General features: G+C 44.9%; 5 protein-coding genes across 5 annotated transcripts; 2 read left to right on the top strand and 3 right to left on the bottom strand.

The window, feature by feature from the left end:
- Positions 1–53: 53 nt before the first annotated feature.
- Positions 54–1,532, bottom strand: CCR75_001457 (uncharacterized protein; the record flags this gene model as incomplete). Its single annotated transcript, XM_067959560.1, has 1 exon — positions 54–1,532. The coding sequence occupies one exon, from the start codon at positions 1,530–1,532 to the stop codon at positions 54–56; it is 1,479 nt and encodes a 492-aa protein (XP_067823718.1).
- Positions 1,533–2,131: 599 nt separating this feature from the next.
- CCR75_001456 (uncharacterized protein) lies at positions 2,132–2,893 on the bottom strand (the record flags this gene model as incomplete). Its single annotated transcript, XM_067959559.1, has 1 exon — positions 2,132–2,893. One exon carries the CDS (start codon positions 2,891–2,893, stop codon positions 2,132–2,134), a length of 762 nt encoding a protein of 253 aa, XP_067823719.1.
- A 303-nt stretch (positions 2,894–3,196) lies between these two features.
- On the top strand, positions 3,197–5,965 carry CCR75_001455 (uncharacterized protein; the record flags this gene model as incomplete). The annotated part of the gene is made up of 1 exon (XM_067959558.1): positions 3,197–5,965. The coding sequence occupies one exon, from the start codon at positions 3,197–3,199 to the stop codon at positions 5,963–5,965; it is 2,769 nt and encodes a 922-aa protein (XP_067823720.1).
- Positions 5,966–6,623: 658 nt separating this feature from the next.
- Positions 6,624–9,875, top strand: CCR75_001454 (uncharacterized protein; the record flags this gene model as incomplete). The annotated part of the gene is made up of 1 exon (XM_067959557.1): positions 6,624–9,875. The coding sequence occupies one exon, from the start codon at positions 6,624–6,626 to the stop codon at positions 9,873–9,875; it is 3,252 nt and encodes a 1,083-aa protein (XP_067823721.1).
- Positions 9,240–11,149, bottom strand: CCR75_001453 (uncharacterized protein). The gene is made up of 5 exons (XM_067959556.1): positions 10,813–11,149; positions 10,551–10,748; positions 10,429–10,489; positions 10,240–10,362; positions 9,240–10,165 (listed from the first exon to the last, which is right to left on the bottom strand). The coding sequence occupies exons 1-5, from the start codon at positions 11,079–11,081 to the stop codon at positions 9,992–9,994; spliced, it is 825 nt and encodes a 274-aa protein (XP_067823722.1). The 5' UTR covers positions 11,082–11,149; the 3' UTR covers positions 9,240–9,991.
- Between the last annotated feature and the right edge of the window lie 2,021 nt (positions 11,150–13,170).

Raw genomic sequence — 13,170 nt, 5'->3', positions numbered from 1 at the left:
CTTTGATTGGCAATTGATTCTATATTTTTAATGTAACCATGCGATTAATGTCTTTACGTGTTGATCATTTGCACTCCAGGACGTCTTTTGCGTTGCGCTAGGACAGCAGCAATTTGATCGCGAGAGGGAAGGACCCAGCGATCACAGCTGTCTTGATACCGCAGGTTGTTTGTGGCTTCTTTGCGACGTTGGATATATTCCGTGCCGTGATATAGCGATACACCAGCAATGACGCTTAAAAGTGTGCAAAGCACGAGTATTGTCAATTGCGAGTTCGAGAGACGGAGTAGCTGTATCAACGGAAGTGGCTCATACTTGAGTGAAGAGACATTACAGCTTGTGACAGCTGACCCAAGAGTGAGATTTACAGGATAGTCTGCGTATAGATAGAGATTGCAGGGACCAACTGGGCCTACCTTCGTCCCTCGAGCGATCCGCATGTAGCCATTTTCTCCCCACATGGTTCCCCATGTATTTCGAAGGATCCAGTACTTGTCTCCACTCTCTGTTTCTCCAAAGCCTACGATAACCACGGCATGATTGACTTCATTGCCGTCGTTCACGCAATCCATCGCATCATAGATTCCACCACCGTAATGACGAAAACCTTTTCCGGAAGCATCGAGAGTAGCAGTCACGGGTCCATGGGTTACAGCTTGGAGCAATGCGTTTTCATTAGAAGCCACGACTTGGTAGTCTGATACATTGGCCGTCCACGAGACAACCACTTTAGCACCAAATACCGCGAGACATTGCAGGTTGGACTCGTTCGTTGCCATGGCATAGGAGTAGTCCCTTTCACACGCAATGCCATGAGGCTTGACTCGCTCCATGAACGCATACGTCAGGAACGCCATTCCTCCTAAACATCCGTCCGAAGAGCTCGTCATATTGTCGTCATATTTGCTCTGAATATGATCTAATGCACCCGAACAGCTTAAAACCTGTTCGACACTGAGCGCTGAAGCTCGTACTTGGTTTTCAATGGCATATCTCGACTCGACGGCCGCTACGCCCGCAAAAGCCCAGCAGCTTCCACACGTGCCCTGGTTCTTAATTGGCGTCATGTACTTGCCACCATCCTTGGTCGTCCAATCCAATGCTATTGGCACTTTGACCTCGTCTTTGATTCGATCTTGGCTGTCGAGATCAAAGCTTCTTGAAATCTTTTTGCGATGTATGCCTTGTGTCCACAGTGTCGTGTGCTTTTGTTTCCTTCTGGGAGACTCTTGATCTGGTTTCGACGTTAAAAATCCTTGATATTGCTCGTCGGTTAAGTCACTTAGCTCATTGTATGTCATGAAATACTTCGTTTTGCCTGCTGCATGTGCTGCATTTGCCTTGTCCACTACACGCGTCGTCTCAGCGAGTGCTTCAGCCCTTGTCTTGTCTGAGGTTCGGGGAGGACCAAGCTGCTGCGTACGTGTCTTTAATGAAAGCATTGCTAGCTGATAGGATTTCTGCGTTCGCACGGAAGTTGCTGCAGCCGCTTTAAGCGCGTAGATTAGCAATATTAGACGCAACCGACGCATTTGAAGACGAGGATTCTAGACAGTCAAGATAAGGGCGAATGCATAGAGACAACAAAGCAATTCAGGCACAAGATGAGTGGAGGACTGAGAACAATCGAAAGTTTAAGCAGCAGCGAGACACTTTCCAGAAGAGCTAGTGAGATTGCGCTAGCACTCCCAGGCATGCAGCTACAGAGGATTTTTTAAAACACCAATGTGCAGAATACCTGTTTTCCGACCAATATTTTTATTTTTTTCTGATTATTATAAGGAGCTGCTATACGGACACCCACGAGCTGCTTAAGGGTACAAATCTTGATGAAATTTGAGCATTTAGGAAATCAAAAATTGAGGCATTTTTCTTTTAACTGCTTCAAATTAAAGAAGTCTTATCTCGCAAAATTTAAATCAAACATTAAGTTTTTTAAACGTCCTGCAAGAAGATAGATGTTGTTACATCAATTGTATAGGCGTTATGAAAAGTATTCTACAATGATTACCTGCGGTTGTAACCTCCAGAAGCCGGAGAATGGTAACCAGAGAAAAAATATATATACATACAGCGAACCAATGAAAACTCACACAATTGGTGTCAAGATATTCGACCCGCAATTGTGGCATTAATTTATTTCAGGCTCTGAATCTGGAAAACTGAGCCTCCAAAAGTCGTCCGGTGTTTGGTACGGCTCAAACCTTGCTCGATGACGTGAGCATTTTGTCTTGTATTGAGCAGCATCTATTGCACTAAATTCTCCCAAAGCATCAAAGTATTTTTTACAATCGACGCAGTCATGCGCTGGCAGAGCCTTTCTCTCATCTTGGTTGCGCACCACTTCAACGTATGCAAAGTGTTTGGGTTTGACTGCTGCCTGCTTCATTTCCACGTTTTCTTTGTCAGCACCTGTGGCTGCCAATTTACGCGCCTGCTGTCGTTTTGGTTTCTTGTAATCCCTTTGCTTTTCTTCGGCCCACGTTGGAGCCATCCTACTCGTTCTCTTAGCAGAGTCTTGTAACGGAAAAGTCATGTCTGCCTTTTTCTCCTTAGCTTGTTTCTCCACTGTAGCTGTCATCGAGTTTTTCACGATTGATGGTTGCTCAGTCAAATCGACAGATTTCTTTTTGACCCACGAAAAAGCCGCAAGATCTTGTTGTTTGTCATCAGCGGTAGAATCGACGCTTGTAATGTCATTGCTGGTTTTCTTTCGATTCTTTAAGTAGGCTGTCTGGAAAGACCTGAGTGCGATTTGATACCTATTCAGCAGTTTTTGCTGTTCCTGCAGTGTCTGTTGTAAGAGTTTAAATCGCTTTGCAAGCAATGTGGCTTTCTGCTCATGACTGCGAATTATTGCAAGAAGTGCCTTCTTTTCCTCTTGCCACGCCATAAAGTGAAGCGTATCGAAAGACTCGTATTTAAAGTAGCATTTGAGGCACATTAACTACCACATAATTGGATTAACAATAGTAAGTCCGCACACAAGTAGCCGACACTGCTGCTGCGTTGCCAAGTTCGCAAGAAAGCGTAATCGTTGAGTCCACGTGACGTGCCCGAATTCATCTGTTTCGTTGCGCGTCCGTTGAGTGTCAGACCTACCTCAATCCAGACTCGTCTACTCCTATACGACGTAACAATCACTCTTTCCTACGACCGCCTATACTTCTACATCTGCCATACTTTTAAAATCGTCATGCGCTTTGACGGCCTCCGCACGCGCAGTGCGAGTGCCTTGCCGAAGCCGAAGCCCGCGGCGGCGAATGTGCGTCCGCAACGGGGTCACAGCGTCCTGCCGCCATCCAGCATGCCCATTCCCCATGCCATGAAGCCCACAATGCCGGTTCCAGCGTCTCCCCTCGCAGATCCTTCGTCCGCAGCATCGACCAAGCCCCACGCCGATTCGGCGTTGCCATCTGTTGACAAGCTTTTTCCGCGTCCAGATCTAGAAGCGCGTATGAAGAAACACTTGGTGCGCGTGGCAAATGAGACGTCCAATGCTCTTATTAGGGACACACTTGCCCAGAATGAGCCCGGAAGCGTTTTGTGGCGTCCTGCCCAGCGGCCGCGAGGGTCTCCAGGCACCATTTGTATGCTTCGGGGTGCTGCACGAGGCGCAAGTGAAGCCAAGGATGCCACGTGCGTACGAGCTGTGAGTGACAACGTCCACGCGAGTATTGAAGAGTTTGCGCTTTTGTTCAAGTTGGACTCCAGTCGCGAAGCAGCAGACCATTTGCTGCTATTCAATGCCGACTTGTTGCAGCATGCGACGTTATATACGCTCGTGTCACCCTCTGGACAACAGCCACGTCGCTATGTAGGCGTCAAGTGGGCGCTAGTTGCCTCGCCCTCTCGATTCTTCCGGAATCGAGATTTTTGCTATCTCGAGTGCCAAAAAGAATTTACCGATGCCAATGGACGACGAGGATGGGTCCGGTCGTTGCACTCGTTAAATCTGCCGTGCTGTCCTTCGTTAGAGAAGGAACATGGTGTTGTACGTGCAAGTATCTACAGATCCGGGCTTACGGCGGTCGAGACGGATGAACCTGGCGTTCTTAGTGTCACGTACACGGTAGAATTGGATTTAAAAGGGCGAGCTGCACTCGAATTGTTACAGCCTGGATTCTTAGCGCAACGCGTCGCAGCGCTCGCGACGGTGGACAAGTTGTTGCAGCAGCAAAGATTAAGTAGCAGCCCCTTGCTTGGCGATTTGGAAATACCCGTTCGAAAACGCACGCGCAGCAGCTGCAATTTGTGCTTTCGGGAGTTTGCAACCACTGGTGGCATACGAGATACATTCGCCGCGATTACGAGTTTATCGACAAAGTCGAAGCGGTATTTATGCCGGAAATGTGGTGAAGGGGTGTGTCGACGATGCAGTGATGACTGGTGGCTTGATGTTCCCGTGGTAGGGCGTACCAAGGTGCGTATATGCACCGTGTGCTCTGCAGAGGCAAAACAGTCGCACATTTCGGCTCATACGACGCGTGCTGGCACGTGTCCTGCGATAGGTCAGTTGCACGAGCCCATGACGGAATTTACAGGCATTACGCACCCCGACTTACTTCCTCAGCGTGCAAGAAGACGCTCTTTATCGATGATTGATCGCTCGAACGTTGCTACGAATTTCTTTGCCGAGCAGGAGGAAATGAACCGGGACATTGAGATTCGTACGACGGAGCTTAATCGGCGTGTTCAGGTATGGGACGAGGTCCAGATGTACAATCGTGACTCGAGTGCCATTTTAGACAATCAGCTTCGCGCGCCAAAAGATGGTTTGCGTGAGCGACGTGAGCTAGAGAATAATCAGCTTTTGATCCAGCAAGAGCGCGAGCAGGAGAAACAGTTGAAGAATGCTGTCGTGTTAGAATTGGAGAAAGAAGAAGAGAAAGAAGAGGACGAGCCCAAGGTCGAATTGGTGCCACAGCGTCGCCAAGCTCAAAGCGTCTATGCAAGTCAAAAGCCGGAGCATCAAGAGCTTGTTGATCGTTATCCTTCCTTTATGTCGTCAGATGTCAGTAGTAGCCAAGAACACAGTGAAAATGAAGGTGACGAAACGATTCGTCTTACATCCGATACTGGCACGCAAATACCATTAGACTGTGGAAGTAATTTATCCGACTACGAAGAACACACGATTGATGGATTGGGTAAAATTCGGACCACGACGGACCTTACTCGCTGGTGGCACGACCAAAATCAATCTAGTATGGCCAGCGTGCAGCCTCAGGGACGTCAATCTCCTCGTATATCAAAGCTTGTCAACGACCATGTAAGGATGGCGAAGCTACAACATCAAGCTCACAACCGTCGCGCGTCGGTAGCTATTTCAGCGGTAAAGAGGCAGGAACTGGTTGATATGGTCAAATACCCGGAGGAAGGGACTTATAATATCGATGCGTATCACCAGCCACAGAGATTAAGCTATGATCGACGACAGCAGATGCCGGAGCTTGAAGCACAGGCTCGGTATAATGCTCAACAGTCACGCTGTCAGCAGCACTCGGATTTTGAAGAGATGGCGCAGTATCAGGAGGAACAAGTTCGTCGTCGCTATGAAGTGCTTGACGTGCCTACTCGACCTATTCGAAGTGTCGAGTCGGATGCGTCAGTATTGCATGAAATTATGCAGCATCAAAGAGAGCTCGACAAGCTTCGTCACCAAAGTCAGCAACCGCACGATGACGAGCCACCGAGTAGCCATCACTTTTTGATTAACTCACAATTCTCGGCCGCGGCCAAGGAACGGTATCTTGACCAACAGCGACAGCTGCACCTCGGGATTGCTACCGAGTCCAACAAGGAGACTCGGCTCAATTCCAAAAAGACACTTGATCAAACTGCTGGAGAAGACGCTGAGCTTATGGAAACGTCTCAAGGCGAGTGGGTCCCGATCACTGAGGCATTTGCCCGAAAAGTAAACTTCAATCTGACATTGGAAAGTTCACCACTACACAATGCGTGACTCTGCTACCAATGTGTCTTTTTTTGGAGTTCGTCAAAATAATGGAGCTTTGCTGCGAGTGCAGCGCTGTTTAAGGGACCCTTATTGATGCTGACGATATTTCTACTTACCGGCAAATGAAGTAGTATGTAGCTCTACAAGCAGGGGTGGGTGACGTCGCTGCATCAAGTTATGGGGCAATTGCATATACTAGATATTCCATGTAAATAGTCCCCCGATTTGTGAAGCTGGAGTTGGAACAATGTAGACATAACATTATCATATCCAAACAATTGATCCCCCGTACCATTTCTAAATTTGCAACAGCGGTTACGATGTATCTGACAACGACAAAGGTCACATTGTAAGTGCCGTGAATCGTCGTTGCTCTACCGATTACGAGCATTTTTCTATCTGAAAGTCAGTTGTGCTTCTTTAACGTGGCTTGCATAGCATTAGTTTCATTTACGTGTGTGTATGATTCTGACTAGCTTAACTCGCGTTGTAGCGTTCTTGTAGTATCTTAGAAATTCATGAAAGAAAAACACACAACGGGATCGAGAGAAATGCTCTTAAAATTTATGTGGGTTATATTTTCCATTATTTTCCTTTTAAAAAAATGCTGTACTGAAGGTACCACAGAGCGAACTTTCTGAGATTATAAGCTCATCAGTTCGCCATGGCGCACGACAAGCCATCACATGAGGCCTCATTTTTCGCAGACGTACGAAGCTCAGCTGAAGACAAGCGTCTCAATTCCGTTCAGTGTAGAGATATTTCGCGATCGTCCAAACCTTTCACCAAATCTGTATATAAACCCAAGTCCCCAGAAGCTCTCGGCCGTATCAAGGCCATGTCTGTCACTGCAGCGCCAATGGCACTATCAATCACTAGACCATCCACTGAAGGATCAAGCGAAGCTCTTCGCTTGTCCCCGGATACCTACAGACGCTCGCAATCTGATGGCAATTTGAGAACGGAAGTCTCGACGATAGAGTCCCATCAATCTTCCAAAAAAACAGCTCCCTTGACGTGCTTGGTGAGTCCTGCACATTCCGAGTCTGCTCTAATCAATCATAACGGAGCCATAGGTCTACCATCTGTATTCATGCGACCAATGGCTTCTTCAAAATCGACTGGGCTGATGGCTCTTGGAGGAACATTGCTGGCTGAAATGGCCGACTTTGCCGGGATGAAGTCACCAGGAGGAACAGCACAACAAGTCCATGTCGTATATTCAACTCCTGGGCCATTATTTGTGGATTTATACTCAAGAGACGACGGGACAGGAGCGCGTGTGAAGGGATTTCGACGGAAACCTGACGGATCCATGGGAGATTCAGAAGCCTCGAAACAGGTATATCCAGGCGACGAGCTCATGTCAATCAATGCTATCGATGTGACAAAAATGGTATTTGCAGACATTATAACGACGACAAAAGAGGCGACGTTTCCATTAACATTGACATATCAATGCTTGTTGATGAATCGCTTGGACTATGATAAATCAGCACCTCCCAAACCGACAAAAAGTCATTTGCTAACAATGTCACCATTAAACAGCGCGAAATGGGGATCCAGACTCTATACAATAACACGATCAGAATCATTTGATCAAAAATCACAGTCTCCTACTGCTCAATTGACAACATTGGAGCCAAATGGAGAAAAGTTTGGCTTTTCATTAACCAAAGTTGGCGCAGACGGAGTCAAAAAGAATTTGTTTCGTATGATAGGCAACAAAATCTCCCGGCCAGAGGAAGATGGTAACATTGTTAGGGGCTGGATTAATGATCTTGTCTTGAAACCACAAATTAATATTGCTGGAGGACGTCATCGAAGAACTTTCGATAATGAAAGTATTGACGTGCTACATTCGACTCCAATTGTGGCTGTTACGACAGGTGGACGGTTTGTGGGTGTGTTGGATGTAGATCGAACTGAATTTGCCTTGACGTGGTTTCGGCAAACGCCACCCGACGTGGCAATTCGACCAATTCAAGGCGTCACCCGATGTCCTTACTTTCCGTCTGTGGATGACGTTGGTTCGATTTTGTCCCTTCAATGCCAATCGCTTCGCTTTCCTCAATTAAAACGGGTGGTGGAGATGCCAAAACCCTTTGTACTTGACCCAGCCGTTAAAAATACGGTAGATGTATTGCTAGAAGCAAAAGCTGGGTCGTTTTCAGCTACATTAGCGAGCAATGAACACGATAGCTTTCAAATTACGATTTCATCCGATGCCGTTAGCCTTATTAAAGTTTCAGAAGACATAGAAGAAGGAGGTGTTGTCGTGAAGGTGTCCTACAGCCCATTTGTGCAAGTACTTCTTGACCCAGCCGACCCACTACGATTTGCGCTCAAAGTCCAAGAATTTGGCGGGTTGTTAGGAACTCGTAAAGGTGACGTCTGCGATCCTAAAATGCAGCAGACGCAGCTCCAATCGCTGTCATGTTTTTTCTTGGTAGCGCAAAACCGGCAAAATCGTGACATTTTGACGCTTTTAATTCGCAAGTTTCGAGCTCGTGTAATTACGCTCGAGGAGGAAGCAGCAGCGCAAATTGACGAGCAGAATCTATATATGGATCCGGCCTATGTTGTTTCAACCGCATTTTCATCATCATTGACTGCATCATTGTACTCTGGTGAAAATAGCGACAAATCTACCTCCCCTGCAAGATCATTTGCTGTGGTTGACACGGATGCAAGCTTCAAATCGCCGACAAGTACAGTGGCTTCTGTCTCAGGGTCGATAATCTCTCCGGTAGTAGAAACAGGAAAGCAACGTCTTGAAAGCGAAGGATCGTTTAGCTCCATCTCTAATGTTAGTCTCAGTGACCTTGTGGGATTGGAATTTGATTATCGCACTAATGAGCGAAGTCCCGATAAGGCGTTGAGTGATAATCGGATTGAAGAGATAAGCAAAAGTATTGCTGGAGACACAATTTTTCTCGAGGGCCGACTTGCAGCTCAAGACGAAGAACTTGCGATGCTTCGAACGAAGCTTTCTTTAAAGGCTGTGCTTTTAAAGGCAGCCGAGCAGGAGCATCAACAATTAGCTGCATCGATAGAGGTTAAAGACAATCGTATTGAACACCAGCAGTTGAAGCTTCGACAGCTTGAGAAGGCTTTACGACAGTCAGCTCGTGAGACTAAATCGTTGCGTACGACATTAGAGGATAAAGAGCGGCAACTTTTGCAATATCGAGAAGAATTGCAACGCGTGTGTGGTAACGCAGGAGAAATGCGAGACAAAGAGGCTCAAACCGAGACACAATTATTGGCGATAGAAGGTAATAGCGACGCGGGAGGCCAATTTCATTTAGGAAAATGGAATGATGCGATGAATGGTTGCGACTTGAGACAACAGTTTAAGGAGCAGCAGATTTTTATCAGAGAGCTTGAAGAAAAGCAGGTAAAGTTGGTGACTGAGCGCAATATGTTTCGCGCCAAATCGATGAACCTTTCAAAGGAGCTTCAAAAGCTTGTAAAAGCCAATAATAATGAATCTTTGGATGACCTCAAGACGCAATTAGCAGAGCGTCATTTCCTAAAGAATGAAGTTGTTCGAGTTAAGGCGAAAGCAGAGAAGACAGCAGACAAAGTGACGCACTTGAGCAGCTTACTTAAAAACAGAGACAAAGATCGAGGAACAAAACGTCTTGCGGCTCAAGTTGTCGAATTGGAACGCACAGTCCACCAGCTACAGGATTCTTTAACTGAGGCTCGGGATCAAGTGGATGCAGTAAAACAAATCAATACTGCTTTAGCCTCTCGTTTAGCTACGTTGCAATCTGAAACTCGCGGGAGTATTGATGATACATCAGATGACGAAGATGAGGGTGATGACGAAGAAGAGGATGAAGTTTTAGAGAATGGCATTGCCGCATTTCGAAGATCCTTGGTTGGATCATCAAGGTTGTCCGTCTAAACACAGTCAATTAATGCATCTTTTCATTAAATGTAAAGCAATTTTGGCAGACAAGTCAAGGAAGGTATATAAACAGCAAAGTGGCTCTATTTTGCACTTTGTCTTTTTTTCATGCTCTATTTATTGGCCAAGTTCGTCAAGCGTTTGGCCTCAAGTTTTGCCACAACTTCATCTTCTAAACGACGAATGTCTTGCATCGTGAGCCCATACCATTGATCCGTCAAACATTGCGCCTGACGCAGCGTGTTGTGAAATAATTGACGCTGCTGGTCGCGAATGGCTTTTTCCGCCTTTTTAAAAATATAATAACAATTTGGAGTTAGACCAAAAAGAAGAGGATCCCGATGAGAAACCAATTTTGTACCTTGCTTTGCACGCCCCAATAATCGAAGTTGATGCGCACAGCCTTATAGCAAGTCATAATTGGATCAACGGTTTTAATCCAGCCACGAGCTAGTGGTCCTCGCGACGTCTTCACGGACTTATACTACCATATCAAGTGTTACAGCAGTAAGTAAATCTCAAGGCATGCATACATTCCCATGCCACGCACCGTGGCTGGATCGCAATCTTCTTTTAGCGTTTGCTTTGGTAATGTTGCGGCAATATCCAACCTGCAAGACATGATTATCGAAATTTAAACAATCTCTTAAGATCACCACGCCACAAACGTACACTTCGACCTTGCGCTGGCTAAGCTCCTTGGTAGTCAATTTTAATACATTCTCCGAGTCGCCTCGGTCTGCCTTGTGTATTGATTCAATGGAAATGTAGAATTTGTGTTTCGCAAGGTATCCATTGACAATCACAGTCACACAGTGCGGGTACGAGTTCCAAGCCTCCTCAATTAAGACCATACTGTCTTCTGGGCAGCTACCATAAATGTTAACAGAGTGAGCTCGAAGCAATAGAAATAACGTCAATACAGCGACCGTACAAGGCGGATACGAAGCTAGGAATCTTGGACTTGGCGTAGTAGTGTTTACGAGTGTATTGCCCCTTATTGCGTGGAATGGTCCATCCTGAGATGGTAGATACGCCCAGGTGACCATCCGTGTTATCGTATGGCTCATTCACAAGGATCTCGACGCCCTCACCGTCGCCCGTGAGCTGCTCGCTCGCATTTACTACCATGTAAAGCTGCGCCACTTGAAATTCCTCCACACTCATGTGTAAAGGGACGCGAAACTCGTAGATCAGTACCATCGTTTACAGAGCAACTAAGACAAACGTGTAATGCGAAGGCACACGTTTATCGAAGAGGCAGTGGGAGGTAGTCAGCAGAGGCTGACGAATATAATTTCTGAAATCATATAGAAATTTCTTTATCTTGAAAGCTTCTGACTTTCGCCAATATAATCATAACAATTTGCCGAAATTTCAGAAAGACAGTAGGTCCAAGATAAAAAGTTTATTTCTTACAAAACAGTTACGTATTCGAATATCTAAAAGTTTATTTCTTACAAAACAGTTACGTATTCGAATATCTAAAATATAAACCAAAATAATAAATAAATAAAATAATATATCCAATAATCAAAATTTAAAAAATATACAAAAAAAACTATAAATAATTTTTTTTACCGTGCATGTATATTATACGTACGAGTATACACAAGCTTGGAATCATGAAGAGATGTGCTACACTTGATCTTAGCCACGAGGCAGAGAAGGTACCATGAAGAGATATGGATTGAAGCGGTTATTATTCATAGAAATTTTTCATAAGCATACTCCGGAGTTTTAGCATGCTTTAATCGAGTCTCGTAATCAATAAGCTTTCGAGTAGATTAAGACTCTGTTAGACTGTTTCATTTACGTTTTCTGCTGTTCAGACGATATTTGACACATATCCTGCCTAAAAGATGTATGATCTTTAATGCTGCAATATGTATAGTTCTGGCATGTTGCAAAACTTTGATGTCCCACCTCCGCTACCTCTTGCTGGCCACACATCAACGCTCCATTTATTTTAAAAAGAGGGCGCCCAAAGAAGAAGCGGATCCGATCATAACAAGCAACTGAAAGAATTGAAAAGCGCCAAAGCAGAAAGTGCGGAATCTGCCACCAATTTGGTCATAATCGTAGGTTTGCCCGAGCAAGGACGCATCGTTGTATGCTTCATTATCTCGAGCTCATAGTGCATGATAAGTAGAGATTTTTCATCCAAAACTGTTTTCCTCGCCATAAAAATAGAATACATGTATTAAAATTAATGCGAATGATTTGAGTCAAGTTGAAGTTTCCTTCGTTCTTTAGTAAATCTAATTAGAAACGCCTTTAATCCTATCTCTTCATGATCCCAAGTTTGTGTATACTCGCATGTATAATATACACGCGTGATATTATTTTTTATTTATTAATTATCTGGTATATATTAACATTTGGTAAAAAAAATATTTATTAATTATTTTGGTATATGTTTTTTCTGATTCCCTAAGACCTATTATAGAGATTCAATTTTGACGAAGTTCTCTTGATGGAACCCCGCACCCCTCATTACACTATGGGGAATTTCGGCTACAGGGCCTCCTCCCACCCAACTATCACACACCTTCGGTGCGGGTTGGCAGGGCGGCCATCCATTGGATGGTTGCTCGTCTGCTTCTTAGCCTATCTCCGGCGATGTGTCATCGTACCGCCCTCCGCGGGTATCGATCCACGTACCTCCCGGTCCCAGTTCCAGTGCTTAACCACTCGGCCACTGAGGAAAGACCTATCATAGATCAAATGCCATGTAGATGCAGCACAATAACAAAAAGGCTTCTGTCCTTCTTGCGCTGCCTTTTCTAAAATTTACTTAGCCGAATTGTAACGGGGTGTATCGTTACATGAAATTAACACTAAAAGGTTGTTAATTAATATTATCTAAAAGGTAGATAATATTTGGAGGAAATTACTTTATATAGTAATTTCCTGAATTCTTATCCATAAATAGGTATAGACCATTATGTCTATTTATTCCGCAGACTAATCAGCTGTAGAAGTAATCAAAGAGAGTTACGAGATAAGATAGATAAGAATTCATTTACATGTTTAGTATTAGTTTATAGTTAAGACAACATTTACAAAGATAGATTAACAAGACACTTAACTATATTAATACAGTTTTCATTTTACACTCTTAAGCTAACTTGCCTTAAGAGAAGTCTTCCTCTATACGTACAGTGTACGTCACCTAACGAGAGGCACCACTCACATCTGAAGCAGTGTGAAGTGGACTTGTACTGAAACAGTACAAGTCGCAGTGCCCCGTTACACCTGGTAGCACTTTGTAGTCCGTCCAAGGACCACA

Source organism: Bremia lactucae, linkage group LG19 (assembly GCF_004359215.1).
Source record: "Bremia lactucae strain SF5 linkage group LG19, whole genome shotgun sequence".
Classification (NCBI taxonomy): domain Eukaryota; phylum Oomycota; class Peronosporomycetes; order Peronosporales; family Peronosporaceae; genus Bremia; species Bremia lactucae.
This window is presented reverse-complemented; position numbering and strand designations above follow the sequence as displayed.

Excerpts from the sequence above, each read along its gene's own strand:
- CCR75_001453 (XM_067959556.1), bottom strand. The coding sequence starts at position 11,081 with ATGGTACTGATCTACGAGTTTCGCGTCCCTTTACACATGAGTGTGGAG. Across the intron at positions 10,749-10,812 it reads CCTAGCTTCGTATCCGCCTT|CTGCCCAGAAGACAGTATGG; the intron begins GTACGGTCGCTG and ends CATTTATGGTAG. Across the intron at positions 10,490-10,550 it reads AGCCAGCGCAAGGTCGAAGT|GTTGGATATTGCCGCAACAT; the intron begins GTACGTTTGTGG and ends CATGTCTTGCAG.